This window comes from Lethenteron reissneri, chromosome 13 (assembly GCF_015708825.2).
Source record: "Lethenteron reissneri isolate LAM-NWPU_2019-01 chromosome 13, ASM1570882v1, whole genome shotgun sequence".
In the NCBI taxonomy this organism is placed as follows: domain Eukaryota; kingdom Metazoa; phylum Chordata; class Hyperoartia; order Petromyzontiformes; family Petromyzontidae; genus Lethenteron; species Lethenteron reissneri.
The window spans coordinates 10683806-10707679 of record NC_083791.1 but is presented as its reverse complement, the minus strand read 5'-3'; the positions used below and the strand labels follow the sequence as shown (position 1 = coordinate 10707679).

Below are 23874 nucleotides of genomic sequence, written 5' to 3'. Positions count from 1 at the left end.
CGCGCTACAATAATACTGTCTAATCGCTATAATTTTATTATTTACCGACCCTATAATAGTAATTGCACACATTGTGGTGGGGGGGGGGGAGTGAAGAGGACGTGTAACTTTGATGAATTTACCTCAGAGTCGCGTGTTAATGCGTGCGCATATTTTTAACGGGAATTAAAAATGGCGTCCACCCCGCAGCGAATGCGTCGCTACCCGTTGCCAGGGGCAACTGCCGGACCAATCGTGTCTCGCAAATCCCTCACATTTCGTCCAATGAAACTGCGTATGGTCCGGCGACACACAGACAGACAAATTTGCGATTTTATATATATAGATAATATATACTTACAAAACCTGTATACAAGTCAGTAGTAGTATCTGCACACATTGTGGGGGAGGAAGAAGATATCAGTGGGGGCGAAACGCTGAGAAGTCCTCCGCAGGAGCTAGTTGACTTGCATCCCACTGGGATTTTTGCACACAGTGTTGGTGTACGGTGCTTTTTCTGCAATATTTTGCTGTCTTTTCTTGGATTTTCTGTTTGCACAGTCACCTTAAGATGTTTTCTTGTTCATGTTTTTGTTTTTTTGTTTGTTGCGGTTGCACCCGATTCAAGAGCCGAATGGCTCACAGGGCTAATAAATGAAACTTGAAAACTAGTTGATCAAACTTGCCAACATTGTCAACTTGGCGTGCTCCATTTTAAAAAAATAACGTCACGAGATCTTTAACGTCTACGGCTGTGAAGGCAATCGGCGAGCTCTCCATGGCTATTACACCCGCCGCCAGTATTAACCGGGGGCTGCCGGCGAGAAAATCGAACCGCAACCCCTTGCAACAAGCGGCCAACGGGACACGATTAATGAACGAACGACGGGCATCGTTAACACGTTGAGGGCTGTACGTGGTGGGGCCAATGGGCCCAATAATTAACCATGCAAAAAATATTTAACTACACATCTTTGATTTCGATTTAAAGCTTTCGTGACTGCAGGGATTCATCTTCTTGGTTCTTTCGGTAAAGTCACGTAGAAGGGAAGTAATAAAATAATAAAAATAAAACAAAATAAAATAATAAAATTAAAACATAATAAAATAATTCTCACGATGTTTCGTCCACAACGCAAGCAGCCGTCCTCAGGTCTGTCGGGGAGACAGCGTCTTGGCCGAAATGTCGTGAGAATAATTTTATTGTTTTATTTTTATTATTTTATTACTTCCCTTCTACGTGACTTTACACATCTTTGGACTATCTTATTTGACAGGCACTATTTTACTTTACAGAGTGTTAACATTCCCAGCGTTTAACAGTACTCTCCTTTTTGTATTTGATTGTCAACCAACACTGGGTAAAAACAACATGGGCATTTTCGTTCTCTTCTAGCATGTGCACCAACTGGTGCACCAACAGTTTCACATTCACTCTATTTTCAAGTTCAAGTTAATTTATTAGGTATAGCCCTGTGAGCCATTCGGCTCTTGAATCGGGTGGAACCGCAACAATACGTTCCATTCATTGGCTACCACATTCAGATAAGCCCCTCCCTCCCTCCCTCCTTAACTTGTATTTAAGAACTTGTATCTTGGAATCTTTGCCTCACTTGATACAGCAAATCTAGCGGTGACGGTCCCACCTGATGACGGAGACTTGTGTTGCCTCCGAAACGTCGTGATTTATTATATTTCTATTATTACTTTTAGTAAATTTTTATTTTATTTTTTACCGACGTGACTTTACCTAAAAAACCTAAGAGCATGGGGCCCAATGAGGTTCCGCGACGCGCCACGTGGCCTCCACGTTGTGACCCCATCACGTGGCACAGCGGTGCTCGTCGCCGATTGGATGGCTCGCAGCGCGGGTCAACCAATCACGCGCGCGCCTTCGACCGCGAGTGCGAATCCGTTCGCAAAAACTCGCAAAGAAACGCACGGATTTGTTTTTTTTCTCTCCCTCATTCATTCACGCCTTTAGCCGCGCACCCACCCCACCCCCGACCACCGCCTTGCTCGCAGCTGCCTCTCTCTTTGCCGGGCGTAGAGAAGACGGCGGCAGAGGCAGCAGCCGATAACGATTTTCGCAAAGGCCCCGGAAGTTTGAATTTCCCACCGCGCTTAGGCGAGCCGGGCCCAGGCCCCGTGCCATGCCCGCTCGCCGCCGCGTCACGTGACGACGGTCGTGCTCGCGCGTGATTGGCCGCGAGCCGCCGATCCGCGCTACCAAATCGAACGCGTCCGTCGTTCCCCCCCGCCCCCCTCCCCCCGCGGCGGCTCGGCGTCAACGTGGCGCCCCGCCCCCCTCCTCCCGTGCGCTCTCGACAGTGGGAGCAGCAGCAGAGCAGCAGCAGCCGCAGTAGGAGCAGCAGCAGCGGCTACACCGCTGTGCAAAGCCTCGGTGAGTGTTTTTTTTTGGCGTTGCGTTATCGGTGTCTTGGTGAGACCACGCGCGTTGGTTTTTGAAGAGGGCCTCGTTTGTTTTGTGGCTCGAAGCCGTCGCTGCTGTTGAGGCCGCCGTCGTCGTCATCAATGGGTGGAGGAGAGCGAGAGAGACAGGAGGAGGATGGGAGGAGGATGGGAGGCTTTCGTCTCGATGAGCATCGTCTTGGCGGCAATGGTCTGGATGATAGCACGTCGACACCAAAGCCGCCGCTCGCAGGCCCCGAGCTGCGTCCTTGATGCGCTCCGACTGATTTGGCCGTTCCGTCTCCCTCCTGCCTCTTCGTGCGTGCGGATTTTTCATTCCCCCGTCACTGTGACACCAGCAGCGTCGTGTCGGCAACGGGCATCGTGGCGTCCAGCTTTGAGGTCCACTTTCTCGCACTTGCGTCCACTTTGCTGGCGCGCGTCACTTCAACGCGAACTTATTTCGACCTCCGGAGGGGCAAAGAACGGGAACGAGACTCAACTTCGATTTATTTCCACGATTCGGGTTGCCCGCGGTGGGGAGCGTGGTGGGGGGATCTTACAGACGTGGCGGCCTCGAGGTTTGCTTTCGAAGCAGCAGTGATTGTTTTTTTTAAAAAATAAATCCAATTGCCCGTGCTGTATGTCATCTAGAGCCGTGGAGCCTTGTGCTTTCCGACAATTGCTCAGCTACACGGAGAGAGACGCACTCGGGGAGAAAGTACATATAAGTAATTAAGTATCCTCAAGGAAGCTTATGCAGGGAGACGTGGGGATGTGTAGAGTACTTGAATAGGTTGGTGTGGGCATCACTGACGGTGTAGCAAACACCACATTGCCCTCTACTAAACTGCTCCCACGTCGTTGCCAGCATGGTGACATGGTCAATTTGGTCAAATAACTCCTCAAGATCCACACGGCTTGGAGAGGACTTCGTCCAGCAGAGGATTGACAAACGGAGTGCCATGTACACACACGCACACACAGGAAGGCCAAGAGATTAGACTAAAGGGATGGAGAAAATAACCTTTGTGTTAAGCAAACACGTCTGCTACTCGTCGCTGTCGGGACCAAGTACAACACCACAAGTTATTATTCGGACCCTGTGGTTGATTGTCAATCTTCATTGCAATACCCGATGTAGTGGCTACTCGGGGTCAGAGTTAAGGATTAATGTTGACTAAAAGTTCATGTACTGGTCATGTATTTTTTTCCCCTGCACTGCTTTGTGAAAGTTATTCCCGTGGCGAGAACAAGTAGAGATGCTTCGGATAAGGGAACACGTTTGACTTCTATGAACAAATTGGTTAATTGACCCCAGCGTGGCGAATGTGCCCGAGTGCATCGTGGTCGACATTTGAACTTGTGACTTTCAAACTTGAGAGCTCCTTTGTACAAACTGAGCTGTCTTCAAATATATCCTGTACTGTACATTCAAAGAGTTTTTTTTTGTATCATACCTTAACAACAATGACCATGCTGCACCACTAGGGACGCAAAATTGTTCGCAGACCAAGTTCCGGCATTGCTAAGCCTCGGTCTCAGAACTGAGAAGTACAGTATGCTGCAATGAAAGTTCAACACAAACAAACCACCAGACCTCGGTAGAAATCAGTCAGCTGCCATTTGAACCCAGATACTAATTTAGCAGAATGTCCAGGACAAATCCGGACAGGTGGAAACCACATTCAACTAGTAGGTCGGTACAGGAATACAGACTGGGAGGGGAGCGGGCAATGCTGAGTACGGTACACATCCAGCAGTGGATTTACAAAGGATGTTATAACGCTATACCAGTGTGCATCATGGACTCACGATTATTTACAGGATCCTATGTGTGTGCGCGCATCTGACCCCAAGCATCAGAAGTGCTTTATTTTGCTTCAATATTATTAAATTTTTCCAGTCTATGTGGAATTAATATTGACACTTTGAAATAATCAAGTGGTGAACCGTTATCGACCTTTAACTAAAGACAAGTGGGGCCTCGGTGAGTAAAATATACACATGTCCGGCTCCGAGGTTTGTCAGTCATAATAAGCCGTGATCAATCCACCACTGGATGGAGGCCTCCTCAATCTATCCTGATGGTCCTGAAATTCAGCAATCCATTAGCACGCTTGGCTACGTACGGTGCCAAGGAAGTTCAACATAGATACACGAGCCGATTTCAGTGCTCCATCTCTGTGGTAAATGTCCTTTGGCTGCTATTCCATCATTAGTTTCGACCACTGGCTTTATCATACACAGGCACAGTTACATGGTGTTTCATGTTGTGTGGGAGTACTTTCCCGATTCTTCATGCTAGACATGATTGACACTTAACTCGTTTTTCCTGTTTCATTTCAGGACTGGAGTATATACAGTATTGTCCCTGAAACTGCTTAAAAATGACAGCCAAACTGGGATTTCTGCGTCTCTCTTATGAGAAGCAGGACACGCTGCTCAAGCTTTTCATCCTGTCCATGGCCGCCATCCTCTGTAAGTGTGCAAGCGCAAATCATTTTGTAGCTACGGATCGTTCAGCAAAAAAATGTATTTAGTTCATTAAAGTTTTTCCTCTGCCAATTTTTTACGGTAATTTCTGCATTGCTGCATTAGCAGTATTTGCTACAGTTGGTGATGAGAATGTTAATTACAAAAATATGTAAAGATATTGGTGTTGTCAAAAGTTTGTTTTACTTTTAAGTAATGTAACATTGAATGTTTCATTTAGGATTACATGGACTGATGTTGCATGTCTGTGCAGAGGTGGTTACTAGCCTGCCCCGGGTTTTGTGGTTTCTGAATAAAATGTATTGAAGGAATGCATTTAATGAGAACATATTTATTTTGTTTCATCTTGCAGCATTTTCAACAAGACTGTTTTCAGTACTGAGGTTTGAAAGCGTCATTCACGAGTTTGATCCGTAAGTGATGCAATGTCTGTCACTTGTGCTTAATATTTAAGTTATTATTTCGTCCCTTTCTTATACTGTTTGCTTGAATACTCATACATCTTTCAGCAATCAAACATTTACTGGTTTCCATTCAGAAATGTATGCCTTAGAGGTGTCAGTGCTGAGCTAGCACTGTTTGGAACCTCGGCTTGAATTCCATTTCCATCCACCTTTTATGAACACTGGATTCTCAAGTGCAGTGAGCTTGTCTGAACCCAGTAACCAAATAACTGCGTGAAAAAAAGTCAAAATTGGTTTTGCTTGGATCAGGCTCAATGCCAGTTCTGAGAATTAAAAATATGGGAAAATGCACCCCTAATGTGTACTGGAGAAACAAGGTGACTTTTTTCCGGATTCCAAAGAACACAGGATGAGATGTTACTATCACTTGAAAAAACAGTTGTGACACGGTGAGATTTCTGAATGGATTCTTCACCTCACGACATCACTCCGATAGCACAGCTGGAATACATTTATGGAAAAGGGTATTTATTTCCAAATAATTTATAATTGGCTAAATCGCACGTATTTGAAAAGAAAGTAAAATTTAAACCATGTAAAGCAATCTTAATTTTACATCACCAACATGTATGTATGTTGAACTTCTTTCGCACTACTACCAGAAATAACGAGTAAAACCTTTGTTTTGTCTGCAGATACTTTAACTACCGCACCACCCGCTTCCTTACTGAGGAGGGCTTCTATCAGTTTCACAACTGGTTTGATGACCGAGCATGGTACCCTTTGGGCAGGATTATTGGCGGAACCATTTACCCAGGTACAGCACTTAACTTGCACTCTTGTTTCATTTTTCAATTGACACTTGACCAATGAGAAGGAACCCGCAGCAGCAGCAGCAGCAGCATCAGAAATTTTACCGGTTTGTTTGATGGTTGTGCGCAGGTCTTATGGTGACATCAGCCATGCTTTACCACGCGCTGCATTTTATGAACGTCACCATCGACATCCGTAATGTCTGCGTCTTCCTGGCGCCGCTTTTCGCATCGTTCACCACGCTTCTCACCTACCACCTTACCAAAGAGCTCAAGGTGAGCAAAAAATAATGGCTTTTAATTTGTAATAGCACCTTTCAAGGTCGGGACTCGACGAAATTCTCAACAATAAAACCGTAATCTTGTGTTGCTGTAACATACAACAATTAAGCCATTTAAACACAATTTACAGGTTTAAAAAAAGCCTTTTTGAACAAATCTCTTGAGCCATACAAAGTAAATGGATGTTGAAATATGGAAGGGTTTGATTACCCTTAAAGCACATTTTTAAGTGATGGAGCATGACTTGAAAGGAAACTTGTTTATTCCGCACTTGTAAACACTGCTTGCAGGAAATACCCTGCATATTTACAAGTATTTTAATATTTTACGTTCAGTGTTTGCGTTGGTCGTTACCATTACCAAATATATAAACATTCATAATGATCATCCTAGAGGGGAACTCTGTTTTATTGACCACACTTTTCAAACTCTGAAAACAAAATAGTTATTCAAATGGACAAGCCACTTATAACCCTCTGGGATGTAAACCTGTTACTGGTAGCTATGATAACTACTTTTCCATAAGTGGCTCATGCAGCACAATGGAAAGCCGTGATGTCGAAGATAATCAGTATAAATATTCACGGTAGCAGGAGCTGCAATTGGGAGAGTTGAGGGCTGTGAGTGTTGGAAGAAGTCCTAATACCAGTGTGGATTGTGTGATTGTATAGGATGCTGGAGCTGGGCTGGTGGCTGCTGCCATGATCGCCATTGTGCCTGGCTACATATCGCGCTCTGTGGCTGGCTCGTACGATAACGAAGGTGCGCATTGAAATTAACATTAAGAAAGATAAATGGGTTAGCGTTGTGTAGGAAGGACACCAGGTGGCTTGGGTCAGAGCGCGAGTTTACACCGCTGAGTTCCAATTTGTGTTTAAGCCACCCGAGTTGATGGCCTCAGTTTGGTCACCAATTTTTTTACAAAGTTTCATGCATAATTATTGTTTAAAAATCACTTCATTTTTAAAATTTTCAAACCCCCTGGGACTACTGTGCTATCAAACATATATTTAGCTAGGTACATGTGAAAAGAAACACTTGACATTTCAAGTAATTCGTGATATCCCTTTTCAGAGGCCATTGTCGAATACAGCGCTGTCTTGCAAGAATTGCGAAGGAAAATGTCTCTAGTAATAGGTTTGTACCCTTTCAACTGGTACAAAAACTGACACCTTTATACAAGGCATCATGTTTGTAATAACCACAACACAAGCAGTCAAAATGCAAACAAAAAGAAACAACTCTGATGATGATAATGATATGCACTGTCCTTCAAGTTGATTGGTCCACACCCGAAATACTTACCCCGAGCTCTCAATACTCTGATAGTGCGCTGTCTTTGAGTTGTACGCCTTTTGGCGTCATCTGGTCCAACACCATTGGAGACTAGGCTCTAAGAAAAGCTGTCTCGGGTGTGGACCAATCAACTTTAAGGACAGTGCATATCATTATCATCATCAGAGTTGTTTATTTTGGTTTGCATTTTGACTGCTTGTGTTGTGGTTATTGCAAACATGATGTCTTGTATAAAGGTGTCAGTTTTTGTTCCAGTTGAAAGGGTACAAACCTATTACTATATTTTGCCACTGGTAAAGGAGGTCTCATAGTGAAAATGTCTCTCTAATCTCCTAGCGCCAATGATCACAATTGTAATGTTTGTGAAAAAAGTGGTTGTGGAGTCAAGTTGCGGGCAGTCTCGAGCACCTTGTGGTGAAATAATTTTTGATTACCTTGGTGCGCCACTTACAAGTTTTTTTGTGGGAATGGCTTTGCTACTATTCTGCTTGCAGGGATCGCCATATTCTGCATGCTCTTCACCTACTATATGTGGATCAAGGCTGTGAAGACTGGCCTGCTCTACTGGTCCTGCTATGTGTGCGCTGGCCTACTTCTACATGGTAAGCTGGGCAGTTGGCCCATAATGTGTTAATGCTCATTAACACTTTCCAACTCATTTTTAAAACGTTTGTATATTATCCTCGTCAGTCCATCCATTTGTACAGGAGGGACACAATAGCTTGTTTAAAGATGATCCCATATGAAGCACACGCTTGTGTAATGTTGTGTTGCTGTTCAAGATTTAGACTCCTAAAAACTGGAGCAAATGCTTACCCAATACGTGGATACAATAAACCAGCGCTAAAAGGGCCTATCTTTCCATCCTGGCCCTGCCAGCCAAGTTTCACCCTCCCCCGGGCAGTGCTGCCATCTGAGCCCCGTGGTCTCATCACAACCTGCAAACCGACTGCTTCCTGCGTGACCGTTATTGCTATTGAATACTTCTGAGGACTAATGCACGTTGGAAAGCATTGTTTAACCATGCGCGTGAATGATTTGTTCTTGCATTTGAATTAAACTGGCCAATGCACTATATGTACGTATGTTGAACTTCTTTCACACCGTATGCGAGCCAAACTAAGATGTGTTCACTCTTTACAAGTTCATCATCTTACGTCAACTTGCGATTGTGTTTATTAAAGTTGCTTGTGAGTTGTTGAAGATGCTTGTGTGTGGCGAGGCAAAGAATCTTAATATTTTTATAATTGCGGTGAATGTCGCTATAGGATTCTTGCGAACCCATCATATACAACATATATGAATCGAACCGAAACCACATTATTTCATGTGTTCACCACCAACGTAACAATCGCTTTACATTCCTTTGAGATGACGCATCATCACGTGCCTGGCGGCAACCATTGTCGGCTCGCGGTTCATCACGACCCGCGCGCGCTGCGTCTGGGCTCGCAGGTGTCATCGTGGGGAGGCTACGTGTTCCTCATCAACTTGATCCCCCTGCACGTGCTCGCCCTGATGATCACGGGCCGTTTCTCGCACCGCATCTACGTGGCCTACAGCACCGTATACTGCCTGGGCACCATCCTCTCTATGCAGATTTCCTTCGTAGGCTTCCAGGTAAACGTGCAATTCTTAGACCTGATAACGGTTTTATTTTCTTTGGCGGACGACGACTGAACAGACTAGCTTTGCTGACTTCTGGGTTCAGGGTTTGTCTTATTAACTCGGTCAAATGATGTTCTGCAGAAATATTGCGCCATTTCCTCGATTATGGGAAATGTTCATTAATGTTAAAATTGTATGAGTTTCCGAGCTAAATGTGAAAGCGTTTTAATGATTTACTTGAGTATTTCTGTTCTTCTGCTCGAGTTGGGCACTCCCTTGTTATTCAACTTAGTTGGGCAAGTGGCTCAGAGGTCAAAGGTGCTGAGCTGGAACTGCGGAGATCCTGGGTTCGAATCCAAGAAACCTCATCTCATTAAAACCAGATTCTGCATTAATAAAAACATCATTAAATTTGATTCTGCACTAATTTGTGTAAAACCCATCTCTTTCGATCTCTAACACGAATGGTTGCATGCTCTGCGAGAGATGCGAATGGTTACTTTGTCTCCTGACATGATTACAATCGCACGTTCGGTATACAAGTTGGGGATTTGTTTTTTTTACTTACTCAGTTGAAGTCCTTCTTCCTGTACGCTTGCGATGCTTCACGATGTTGTGAATTAAATTTCCCACTTTTTTGCAGCCGGTGCAGTCTTCGGAGCACATGGCGGCCCTGGGGGTGTTTGGCCTGTGCCAGGTCTACTCCTTTGTGGACTACCTGCGGAGCAAGTTGAGCCCGCAGAATTTTGAGATTCTCTTCAAGAGCATGATCTCGCTCGTGGGGGCCGTGGTTGGCGTTGCCGGCACCCTTCTCATGCTGACCGGTAAGAGCGGCCACGCTTTCGGATTTCTCAGAGAGCGGTCACGGTGGGAACAGCTAGGACTGTACGCAGCCATGATAGAGGTACGGAAACGCAAACCGTTTTGAACGTGTAGGTAGGCGTGACGGGGCGGGGAAACGTGGAGGATTCCGTTGACATTTGGCAAAGCGGAAAGAAAAAAGAAGGCAGGCAATGGTTGACGAATCGTATTGTAAATGTGAGGGCACACCAAGGAAAAGCATTGAGGTTGTGATTACTCACTATACAGTAAAATGGTGAAGAGAAGCGAGTTGAAGTGGAAGTTGAGGAGTCTCTGTTATGATTTGTAAGAGGAGGTCACTTGGTGTCCATGTTGAAGCCCAATTGCCAATCGGAAAATTCTTGAAAGTTGGTAAAGCAAATCACTGCATTTATCCAGGTGTGAGATTTTATATTTAATGAAACATATCCCAGGTCTGAGATTTAAACATGTTGGTTCGATTGCCATATGGCAATCTAGTTCATAGCAGGAAAATGTGCGGTGTCCTTCATCTTAATAAGAGGCAAGTGAAGCTTTCTCAGATGTAGTTCTATAGTATCACTTTATACAGGCTGCTTTCTTTGAGTTCAAGTTCATTAATTTCAAGTTCTTTTATTAGGTATAGCCCTGTGAGCCATTCGGCCTTTGAATCGGGTGCAACCGCAACAAAAAAAAACAAAAACATGAACAAAAAACATATTAAAGTGAATATGTGACTAAGTGCAAACAGAAAATACAAGAAAAGACAGCAAAATATTGCAGAAAAAAACACCGTACACCAACGCTGTGTGCAAAAATCTCAGTGGGATGCAAGTCAAACAACAACAACCATAAGTGTTCCGGCTAGAAATTTATAATTGGGAAAAATACAACCGTGCACAGCAGTGACACATGGCCAGTCTTTGGTGGCGCAGGTAAGATCTCTCCGTGGACTGGGCGCTTCTACTCCCTGCTCGACCCGTCCTACGCCAAGAACAACATCCCCATCATCGCCTCCGTGTCCGAGCACCAGCCCACCACGTGGTCCTCTTACTACTTCGACCTGCAGCTCCTCGTTTTCATGTTTCCTGGTACCCGTTTTTTTTCTCTCTCTTAAGCTATCGTATCAAACATTCAAATTCACAACTTGTGTCGTCTGTGTGAATGCGAGGGAACAACGGAGATGGGTGGTGTTCCTAGCGCAGATGAAATAGCTTGTATGAGCACGACTGACACCTTGGTATTTTATGACCATTCCTCATCAAGAGAGATGGACAGAGTATTTATATATGAATTACAGCCCTAATTGGTTAACATACAATGCGTAAGTAAATCCCACTTAATATTTAAATGATTGTCCATGACTATAAAGTGTTTAAGGTGTACATCCCAAGTCCTAGAACTGGCCACGTGATCTCTGAACAAGTTTTCTCCCCCCACCCCCCCCCCCCCCCCCGTGGTTGCTTTATTATTAATTAGTTTTTTATTTTTCTCCACTGCTCTCCCCAGTCGGGCTTTACTACTGCTTCTGCAACCTGAATGACGCTCGCATCTTCATCATCCTCTACGGCGTCACCAGCATGTACTTCTCAGCGGTCATGGTGAGTTGGGGGAGGCTCCCGTCAGTAACAGAGCACATCCCCCCCCCCACCACCATGGTGACACCAGCCATGCACGGTGGCAACAAAAATCACCGTCGTCACCACCATGGTCCATTCGTCCTCTATCTTGGGTTTTGTGTGCACTTGATGCTGCATCGTGCCCTGTAGAGATGGTGAAATGCGTGCCTGTAATCGCATCACCCTGAATGCGTCGTGTGTCGTCAAATCTTGGAAGCTACCGGAAGTTGAATGCTTGACCTGTCAGGTGGCCAGAAATACATTCTTCCATTTGTCTCTGGCACTTACTCCAGTTTCCTCTCACATTACTTTCTTCCACTCACGATATGATCCACCACTTTTCAGGTGACGGTATGCTTCATAAATCATGCTCCTTCAAATCATGAGCTGAAGGTTAATAGACTTTTTTTCTGCCCAACGTGAATAGACTTCACTCTCAATCACCACTGAGGTAACATAAGCCCAATCAGTCTGGGTGCACCCCTCTCATATCTGAGCTGGGCCAGCCCAGTTCCTACCTCAACGGAGTCTGGTTTACTGAACCAGAGCTCACCGATTCACTCTTATTGTGCACTCATTGGTAGAAAGAGAATGTTGGCCTGTAATATGGTGGTTCAACACAGTATGGATGAGCCTCTATAGTCGAGTGGACCCGATTCCTCAAGGTGGGTGGAGGAATCCTTGAGTAAATTTCGTGGGAACAGTAACCAGGGCAGGAGTGATAGAATGGTGATAAGGAGGCAAATGGAAAGATGGGGGAGAGAAGTGTTATGAAGTAAAACTAAGAAAATCTGTTATGTTCGTGATGAATGCTACATTCGATGCGTATGGAATGAAAGGACGGCTTGAAACTTAAGTGCTTAAATGTGAACTAATTTACCGCTGTTGCTGTGTATGGCTTTGCGCCACAGGTGCGTCTTATGCTGGTGCTGGCGCCCGTCATGTGCATCTTGTCGGGGATTGGCGTGTCTCACGTGCTCACCACCTACATGCGCAACCTGGACATCTCGCGGCCTGACAAGAAGAGCAAGAAGACCCACGATGCCTCCTACCCCATCAAGAACGAGGTGATTTGGCATGGCCCCGGGGGGCCTCGTGAGTTGATGTTTGTGTTGGGAATTGAGCCAGCACTGCCGAAATCCTACTTGAATTTTAGATTGTTATACGTATAACACTGGTGAAAAATGTGGTGCAGTTAATTTCCCTTGGTACTATTAAACCAGAAACATGGATTTGATTCCTGGTCATGGTTAACATCCGTGCCCTTCCCCCCAACACCTTCACAGACCCACACTGACCAGAGTGGTAAAATATGGTCGTACAAACCCCCATGATCAACACGGCAAGGGGAGGCCTTCATCCAGCAGTGGATTGACAAAGGGCTGCAAGTGCAAGGCCAAATTAAGTGGAAAAGTATTTTTTAGTAATTCGTAATGGTATGTATGTTGAACTTCTTTCGCACTGCACATAGCCAACCGTGCTAATCGGAGGTGTAGGGGAAGGACAACAATTAGGCTGATACCAACTAATTCAATATGCCCTCACTATTTAAAATCCTTTAAGCATCCTACTTCTTCCCTTGGACTCAGCCTTAAATGAGTACCTGATGCCGTGTGTAAACGTCGGCACTGGAGAACGGCCGTGATGCTTGCCACACCACTCCCTCGCGCTCTGCGTCGGCCGCTCTGGCCCCAGCAGTCCGTTAAAGGTTACACGGTAGATCTTTGTCTCTTGTCGCCCCCACCGCAGGTGGCTAGTGGCATGGTGCTGCTCATGTCGTTCTTCCTCATCACGTACACGTTCCACTCGACGTGGGTGACGAGCGAGGCGTACTCCTCGCCCTCCATCGTTCTGTCGGCTCGCGGCGGCGACGGCAGCCGCATCATTTTCGACGACTTCCGCGAGGCGTACTATTGGCTGAGACACAACACGCCCGAGGTGTGTGACCTCCTTCTCCCCACGACTTTATTTCTCGCTGAATGTTTTCCGGGTCGTTGGTGACGCGTAATTTAAGTAGCCACAGCTGTAGCGAGAGAGATTTCTTTACGTGGTGTGCTGGGTACGGACATTTTTATGGGCCGGATGAACCCAGTTGAACTAAATTCCAGATTATCCCTCAACCTGAGCTACAGATATTGTTGAAATACCGCTGATGTTGAGCCATTAAAATGTAACATTTTTAGAGGTGACCGGGTGGTTCAGGACTTTGATTCTTGAGTAACTAGGTTCAGTAGAGTTCGTTGTTTGTCTCACTGTGGGCACCAGTGACTGCACAAAACAACCTCATCACATTATGTTTGAGTTGTGTAATTTAATTTGACTAAATTCCCAGCTCTGAGAATGAAAAAAAAATGTCTAGTTTTGGGTGCCACTACAACAAAATGTTCTGTGTAGCAGGGTGTGTGCGTGAAAGTGTAAAATGTCACTTGCATGGGTTTTAGGAGTAGTTCTGTAAGATGTTCTGTGGCAGGGCAGTCTCTTCACGCGTTAAACTGCCTTTTAGGAGTTTATAACCTCATGGATGCGTAATCACATGACTTGATGCCGACGGGGTGAAGCAAGAAAATAACGAGTTGTTTGATTTATTTTTTGGGCCTTGGGACCATCCAGGATGCGAAGGTGATGTCATGGTGGGATTACGGCTATCAGATAACAGCCATGGCCAATCGAACAATATTGGTGGACAACAACACATGGAACAACACGCACATCTCCCGCGTCGGTCAGGTAAACACCCGATCGCTGGTCCTTGTGTGCTTGCATTACACGCAGATACGTACGCATGTGTGTATGTATGTTGAACTCTTTTCGCCGCACCGGTATGTAACCAACCGTACTCATCGGAGTGTGCGGGGTTAGGACTACAAACGAAACACAAAAATCAGTTCTAAAAATGAGTTTTCAATTGAGAAAATTAGTTTTCAATTTAGAATACATGACAAGCATCCCTAGATATAATTTACAGCGATGTAATTGTCATTGGCTCTAAAAATCCTTTATAATGTTGCAATTTGACCTACTCCTCCACACAGCCAGATGTCTTTGAAGAGGTCGGAGTGCTCACTCTTTACCCCGCCACATGCGACCTGCCGCACCACTCAGTGTACCCTTTTATACCGCTGGGGAAGATTTAAGAAACTTGCCTAAATGCCACATCGGAAGATGGAACTGTGGCCACCTTTGATTTTCAAGTCCGTTGTGCTGACCATCACACCACGGCAGCGTCCCTTCATATCATTTACAGTGCTTTGGCATGTCTAGGAGCACGGCTACTCAAAATACAATGGGATCAGTCGCTTTCTTGCCGATTGCGGTATAATCTAAGACCATGCAAGTCTGTGGTTGGCAGTGCTAAACGAGGCCGAGCGCTGACACACTGGTGTCATTTTAACTTAACGCGCCAATCTTCTTTAGCATTTTGAAACGTTTGGTTGTGCCCGTGTTTTCGGTTAGGCCATGTCATCGACGGAGGAAAAGGCCTATGAGATCATGCGGGAGTTGGACGTGGGCTACGTGCTGGTGATATTCGGAGGGCTGACCGGTTACTCTTCTGATGGTATGAGCTTGCATTACTCTCAACTTCATAGGTTCACGTGACAAAAGCTGATTGTTGCACTCACTCTTTCTTCCGTCCACGTTTAACTTGTTATAAAACACAAACACTTAACGTTTTGAAATGGCACACCCTCCCAGTACTAATCAACATTGGCAGTGTAATAAATGTGATAATACCCTTCAGTTTGAGGGGTTACTTGACTCTATTTCACTTTAGTGAAGGGGACATACATGTAACTGGTTCAGATATAACTTTCCTATAATGTTAGCCAAAGACGGGATTCAAGTTCTGGAGCACATTACCATAACCACCCACTGCTTCACCCCCAAGGAATATTTCCATTGTCAGTTTGTAAAATGTTGGAAAAGAAACGTTTTTGGAATGATCAATGCTGATTAATGATGGGGAGGCTGTCTATATCAGTGGTGGGCAAACTTCCTGATCCCCAAGCCACAGACAAAAATATTGATACAGGTAGGAACAACAGTTCCACACTGCCCACCAGGGATTATGTGTCTGTCTGTCGTGCATAGCCACACCCTCGATTTGTAATTCATAGAGCGCTTCGAGCGGGCTCAGCACCACGTGACGCGCCGCCCCACGCAGCTTGCGCCGCGTGACACGGTTCGCACGAATGCGCTGTCCAACCAAGTTCCTACCAGCCCACTCCGAAGGAACGTAGCCACGAACCACCAGACACACACGTGTCAAAGTGGGGGGTAGCTACACAGCCGACTTGCGCGCACTGGGTGGTTGAGCATTGTATTGAGAATTCTGAGTGAATAGTCCGCGAGTCCTCATGTCTGGCTCCACTTGCCAGGAGCAAGTGCTGATTTTTCATCTTAATTAAATATTTTTGTTGAAGAGACGCCAATTAATTCTAGATTTGAAGCTTTCGTGACTGCAAGGATTCATACTTTGATGTTTTTTTGGTAAAGTCACGTAGGTAAAAAAATAATAATAAATGAAAATAAAATAATAAATCACGACGTTACGGAGGCAACACAAGCTTCCTTCATCAGGTGTAAAAAGGCACAGCAAAATAACAGTAAATAACACTACAGTAAATAACACTACAGTTATTTTGCTGTGCCTTTTTACACCTGATGAAGAAAGCTTGTGTTGCCTCCGAAACGTCGTGATTTAATTGATTTATTTTCATTTATTATTATTTTATTTATATTTTTACCTACGGGACTTTACCGAAGACACAAATTAGTTGCACCTCCAGTGAGCCACCGTTGAAATGCCTCGGGAGCCTCGTGGTGCCGGTGAGCTGCAAGTCCACCACCCCTGCACGGTAATATAAACACTCGCCCACTGTTTGTGCACAGCGTCTTGAGACGCCGCCGTTAATCCACGCCGCGTCGTTTTTTTTCCTCCGGCGGGCCACAGACATCAACAAGTTCCTGTGGATGGTTCGCATTGGCGGCAGCACGGACACGGGGAAACACATCAAGGAGCACGACTACTACACGCCGGCCGGAGAGTTCCGCGTCGATCGCGAGGGATCCCCCGTGCTGCTCAACTGCCTCATGTACAAGATGTGCTACTACCGCTTCGGGCAGGTCTACACCGAAGCCAGTAAGTGGCCTTCCGGGGGGCGAGCGGATTCTCTCTGTTGACTTGACGGTGGATGGCCAATGTCATAGGGACAGTACTGCACAATAATACCACAAAAAATTGCTCTTTATATCTTGTAGCCACACACCAAGGTCGTGTATCGTGGGCAAATGAGAATTTTGAGCTTTGGTAATGGAAAAAAAACTTAAGTGGCTTACAAGAGTGCTCAAGAATGTCTGTGGCTTTTGTGCCCTTCAATGTTACTGCAGCGCTATGGTGATGTTTCTGGAGGACGTTCAAGTGTTTATCTGTCGAATGAAGATTCAAACTCGTATTGGATGCACAGCGTGGGATGTGTAGCCTAGTTTCATATCTATAAGATGTGAGCTGAATACCAATGTTAAGCATGGCAGCCATTGTACTGAACTGAAAGCTTGGAAAAAATCTTACTATCTGAGAAGGCTCCTACTGTTTATGGAAGCAGCTGTTTAATCGTAAACAATAATATTTACCCTGAATTTAATCCCTGAAACAAGGATGCCTGTGATCCAGTTGCATAAGAATCTGTCCCACCAATGCTGGCAGAAGGGCCTTCACGACGTTTCGGCCACAACGCAAGCAGCCGTCCTCAGGTGAAGAACAGGTCTGTCGAGAGGTCTGTCTTCTCGACAGACCTGTTCTTCACCTGAGGGATGGCTGCTTGCGTTGTGGCCGAAACGTCGTGAGAATTATTTTATAATGTTTTATTTTTATTATTTTATTATTTCCATTCTATGTGCCTTAAACGAAAGAACCAAGAAGATGAATCCCTGCAGTCACAAAAGCTTTAAATCGAAAATTTAACACTGCCCGTTAGCCGGAGCCGTGAAAGTGTAACGAGCGCATTGCTTGTGTCTGTGTTGTGGTGGCGGTGGCAGAGCGCCCGCCCGGCTACGACCGCGTGCGCAACGTGGAGATCGGCAACAAGGACTTTGAGCTGGACGTGCTGGAGGAGGCGTACACGACGGAGCACTGGCTCGTGCGCATCTACAAGGTGACGGACACATGCGCCGCTGCTTATCACTCCCCCCCCCGGTCACCGCCTCGCCAAATCGCTGCTTCAGTGCAATTTTGAACTGGATGCGGCTACATTCGCAGGTCGTCTTCAATGTTGGGATGGTTCCGTGGTGGCAAGTGTTAAGGTGGTCAAATATGGGCGGTGCTCGGCGTTTGTTGGCTTTTCTGATGCATCGACTCGTCAAGATCCAGGATAGTCACGTCTATGCGCCGCTTCTCGGTGGCAGCCCCAACAGTCTGGAACGATATCCCTCTGCACATTCGCAGCATCACGTCAATCGCCTCCTTCAAGAGAGACTTAAAAACTCACCTCTACAATCATGCTTTCGAGAGACTCTGAGCTTGGCTCCGCGCCTCTGAGTTGCGGCCACTACGTCTGCAAATTTGCGCGCGTTACAAATTGAACTATTATTATTATAATTAAAATCAGTTAAACTCTGGCCTTAGTTTTCAGCCAGGTCAGTCTGCAGCGGCGTGACCTGGAAAGATATTTCGGCACCCAAAACACCACAATCGAGTGTGTACCTCTCTTCATCACTGTGGCTTCGAATCACTTGGCCCACCTGGATTTGCCAGTGATCCACTGATACATGCAATAAATCGCGTGTGTAAGAATCTATTATGATATTCAGATTCAATGCTCATTTTATATATATGCCAATGGCATGAATGAAGCTACAAAAGAAGCAGAAGAAAAATTAATAACACTCAATTGGACGCTAAAAATGTAACTACATTTTTATTTTGTTAATAGTATGTTGTGACCCCAAATTGATGGCGTTGTGAATAATTTCGTGCATACTCTTTGGTTTTTTCGGTAAAGTCACGTAGGAAAAACAATGAATAAAGTAAATGAAAAAAAAATTCTTTTATTATTTTAATTTATGAATTGTTTCACCTACGTGACTTTACCGAAAAAACCTGAGTGAATCCTTACAGTCACGAAAGCTTCAAATCTAGAATTTCGTGCATATTTGTCAGGTGACACTTAATAATCTGACCTTGAAAAGTTTGTGGATTAAATAGGACCGGGTGTCAAATTAGTCTGATAACTGTGGCGCTGACTGCTTCACATAGTGAGCTATTCCAGCCGTCGTTAAAAGAATGACACCTTGTGAATTTGTGAGCAATTCATTACATTTTGGCATGACACAGCCTACATTGACCTATTTTATGGGATACTTTACATGCACATGCACGAAGTAAGTGTTGAACATAATGTTTCAAAATTAATTATCAGGAGTGGGGTCAAACATGGATTCAGTCCAGCATGCTGATAAATTGAGCCTCAAGCAGATTATAAAAGCAGTGCATTGTTTACGTCTCTCCCCCTGTCCTGCCCATATCCCGCCCCCCCTCCCCCAATTAAATCTTGCAATCAATGATGCAGGCAATCACTTAATAAACCAGCTGGGCTTGCATGAATAAGGTCTCCTTATTGGATGTCTAAATACTCGCCAACTTATGAATCTGTGTGGTATATATACACGGGTGTGATCGTTTCTCTACACTCGTTAAAATATTTGCCAATAACCAAACCGCCCCGAATGTGCCCGATCTCACCAGAAGCTAAGCAGGGCTGCTAAGCAGGGCTTTTAAGCCTGGAGAGAGTGCTGAAGGCGGCGACTGCCAATGCACAAACAAATTGTCGTAGGCAGTAAGTGCCGTTGTTGCTACGTTGTGGGGAGCAGAGGGTGACGCAGAAAAATCTGTTGTCTTACCGTCCTCTTACTCTTCCACATCTATGCTCAGCCTACCTTGACTAGCGAGATGAAACGTAGATGAATGAAACTCTGCCTACTCGCACAGCATGGCGAGTCCCTCATCCAGTTGTGGATTGACACAATTATCAGTTCCTCCGGTGTGTTTTTGGGCTTGTACCACCGTGTTGGCTGGTGTACAAAACTGGAGTTGGACAGCGCAACTGTAAAAACTTTTATGCGATCCAACCTAAAAAAACTGGATAATATTGGTTCGCGAAAGCCTACGTGTTAAACTGGCGAAACCTATACAGTAGTAGGGGGATGTACCTGTACATATTGAATTCATGTGTTAGGTCATGTTTTAAATTCACACGCACAGACTTTATTATTGTTTGGCGTGGTAATGGCTGACTTGCCGTATCTTTACAAGTGCTTCCCTTGCCTCCTGTTATTGCTACCTACATGTCGTTTACATTTCACTGGGGGATGTCACGCCCTGGTTTTACTCGCACCTGAACGCGAGAGCCTCTCTTTGTTTGCCAAACCCACTTAAAACGCCTACTGACAGCCTGATAAGAACGTCGAAAGGTTCCATTTCGTGTTATAGCACCAAAACATTGTAATTCGTCGATACGCTCATGCACCACGGCCCTGATGTCCATCCACTGCTGGTCAGTGCAGGTTGGTGAAAGTCGGGAGCATAAACGTGGGGGCATAGAAGTACAGTACAACCAATTGATCGTGCTGCACTGCAGCCTATAACGTGTTTTTTTTGCATGGCGTTGGGGCTTAATGCTCTACCAATATCTATAGAAATGCATAAAATCTCAGTCAAGTTTAAGTTAAATTTCGATTTAAAGCTTTCGTGACTGCAGGGATTCATATTCTTGGATCTTTCGGTGTGACTTTCTTTCTACGTGACTTGACCGAAAGATCCAAGAATCTGTTTAAGTCAAGTTTATTTGTTCAACCACACATGGCAAAAGTCTCCATTCAGACACACCGCGAATCAGGCCTCTGAAAACTTGCCTAACTAACAGCAGCATTTTTTTTTAAACATGGGAGGTTGGACAACTGACGAATATAAACAGGATAATTTTAGAATATTGTGATATCTGTCGTTTTCAATGGAAACTTTTTTAAAATGTTTCTTTTTCCCTTTTCAGGTCAAAGATCTTGAAAATCGAGGACAGTCAAGAACATAGGGGGGGGGCACCTTGGTGGAGTTTAACCTGCTGCAGTCTGTGGCAGCTTTTCATTCAGCCCCTTTTATAAATATACACTGGCCAAAAGATCGTTAGGCAAGTTGTGAACTGATTAGAAAATTTGTTCCGCTTTTATTGGTAATTTGCCCCGCAAGGAATATGTGTAATGAAGATGTCTGAAGGTATTACGAAATGAATTAAACAAAAACCAAAAATTCTAAACCAAGGCAAAAAAAATAACACCAGAACAATTACAATTTACTCGCAAGGTTCACTGTGTTTGATGTTTGTGTTGATCGTAATATCATTTGATGAAAATAATAATTTGAGTAACATGTTGAGCCATGTGTGTGAAGCTAAGAATTTACTGTCAGGGTGTCTGCATAAAACTGTTGCTTTGCGCTGTTTAAAGCACTTGCAGTGTGTCCCTGTCCTTAATTTGTTCTTTGATTTGTAATGAATTTGTAACTGATTTACGTGTAAGGCACTGGCACCAAAATGGAATTTTAAGTTTTGCGGGATATTCAGGGGTGCCAAAAGCGTAATAAAACAACTTTTCAGTTTAAAGTGTGCAGCTATTCTGTGATTGTGGTCAGAGATCTTGCGGGCACGAAGACAATATTTCATAAATGAAACATTGAGGTCATGTTTATGTTAAATGTTCTTGTACGGTTGAACAACATCTTTCTAGGAATGGACAATTCTTTCCGTGCAATTTCTACTTTCCCATGCTGTCCGTTGCAGCCCTCAATCTTAGCCCCTAAGTTTTCGAACATATCTTTTGGGGGGAAATTTCAGGATGTATAGGTTGTAAAGAAAGTCAATAGTTAATTTAATGTTTTGTAAATGTTATTAAAGCGAAATTTGTAAATCAGATATCGCTTGAATAACCTTTTGCTATTGGGGGAACTGAGATTTGATGTCAATATTTTTGCTTTAAATATTGACTGGAATTGATGCTCAAATGTCTCTTGAATAAAATAGAGCATTAAATGTGTTTATCTTCAAATAATGAACCAATACATATAGTAAAAGTAGCACCAGAATATTTTTTACAGGATAACACATTCCTGCGGAGGGAGCTGGTAGGAACGTTGGGTTGCTCGGTCAATGGCCAGGGTCAACGGCGGCGTGGTGTATTCCGCAAATATGCCCGACTGTGAGGGTGGGCACAAGCCGGCGTGAGTAGGTTAAACGTTGAGTTTTATAAGGGCACCACGGGGTGACCAGCCCCTCCCCACCCAGCCCCTCCCTGCATGACGGATGGACACAATAATCCCCTGTGGGCTGGTGTAACCAGGAGGTTCCTACCAGTATAGTTCCAACTAGATTCGAAGCTTTCGTAACTGCAGACATAGTTCCTCTTAATAGGACTAGCATTAATTACTGTTGTATTTGAAGACATGCACAACCAAATTGTAACAACTCATTGCCTTTTACTGGTTTTTATTTAAAAACGGACCTAAATCAACACGGACACATAGAATACATTCACATAATGTCAAATGTTAGTGACTGTGGATTGCCACATTCAGGAATATTTCTGTTCTTAGACAGTATTACAATTCTAGGAGTGCACAAGAACAACGTGTGTTCTCGACAGTACAGGGTGTTCTTTGTTTTCTGTGTATTGGCAATATTGGACTTAAAGGGAAAGCCCACCACTTTATTTCAATTGGAAGTTGGTAATGCAACGGTGATAAGGAACACATTAACGCAACTCTCACCATGGCAGGGCAGACACGCACGCTCTCATGAGAGCATGAGTGAAATAGCTCGTCATTCCGCACTAACCTTTGGAAGGAAGCATCGTGTGAGGAGGCATGCCCCTCTAGCCCATGGTAGTTTAACCACATCCTGTCTTATCGCTCGGCATTTAGAACGCGCGTGTGACCTTGCATAGCATTAGCAGATGTTGGCGAGGCTTCGAGTGTTATGATACAATTTCACAAAAGCCCTCCACCATCTGGGGTAGTGTCGTGCATTATGGGAAATGAACAGAAGACAATAGGCATGTAACGATGTATCATTCATCAATTGCAATCAATGGTGTGTTTGATAATTATAATTTAGGAAAATTACATCCAGATGTTGAAATAAGCCATACAAGGGGATAGAGCGGACAGAACTGTCCAAATCGGGCACACACGCGAAACGGTACACAGTGAAAACGACGACTGATTCTGTTGAATGATATCGCAACCACTATTTGTGACGTTTAATTATTGGTGGGGGAGAGGGGGCTGATTCGTTTCATGACTTGCAGACTCCAATCATGTACTATATAATAATTTGATTACAACCTCAAAGCATGCTATGCACCCATAATTAATGATCAGTTTATATACGAAGTGTTCGATATTAATAAAGCCGTTATCGGTAGCACTATAGAAAGGGGCCGTAGAGTCAAGGATAGAATGTATGTGTAATGAGTTTAACTGAGTCGTAGACTTGGAGGCAACACATGTATTCAGTTCCAACACACGGGGTAACTTTCCCCTTAACAGAATAACAACCTATGGTGATGACCACCAGGCTAGCTACACTGGTTACCACGTGACTGGTGTAGTTAGCCGGATGGTGACCACCAGGCGAGCTCCACTAGTTACAATTTTACTGCTACTTCGGACTGGGACCAACAGCTTCGACCCAGGTCCACGTGTTGGAGACTCGTTGAACGGAGAACACAGACGAAGGGTTTCTTCCAGGATGAACCCCGGTCCCTCTCAGGACCCGGCTTCTATCCTCTGTGGCGTGGCCGGCTCCACCCTTGGCCACGTCCACCTTCCAGAATCCTCGGGAAGGATCTGGGTCCCAATCACGTGACCACCCCAAGCCCCCTCTTGGTGCCCCTTTGTCAACTTAACTGGTCACGTGTCCTCCCGGGTCAACCAGAGTGCCATGGCCTCACATGACCTCATCCTTCGGCCGGCACCCACACGCTGTCCTGTAGGGTCAGCGCTGCACGTAAAGCGTGGTTCCATCCAGCGCTATTATTCAGCGCTCACCGGGCCCCTCTAGGGCCGGTACTACACCCAGCATGTTGACATCCAGCGATGTCACG

The 23874-nt window shown here is 44.9% G+C and overlaps 1 protein-coding gene across 1 annotated transcript; it reads left to right on the top strand.

Annotated features, from left to right (window-relative positions):
* The first annotated feature begins 2225 nt into the window (after positions 1-2225).
* On the top strand, positions 2226-21377 carry STT3A (STT3 oligosaccharyltransferase complex catalytic subunit A). Its single transcript, XM_061551031.1, is given in 19 exon segments — positions 2226-2383; positions 4741-4872; positions 5240-5300; positions 5987-6108; positions 6234-6379; positions 7057-7147; positions 8176-8252; positions 8254-8283; positions 9137-9301; positions 9933-10113; positions 11044-11199; positions 11618-11709; positions 12639-12794; positions 13477-13665; positions 14338-14454; positions 15181-15283; positions 16679-16867; positions 17764-17879; positions 20772-21377. Coding segments are annotated over 18 exon segments (2121 nt in total). The 5' UTR covers positions 2226-2383; positions 4741-4781; the 3' UTR covers positions 20811-21377.
* Positions 21378-23874: the final 2497 nt, after the last annotated feature.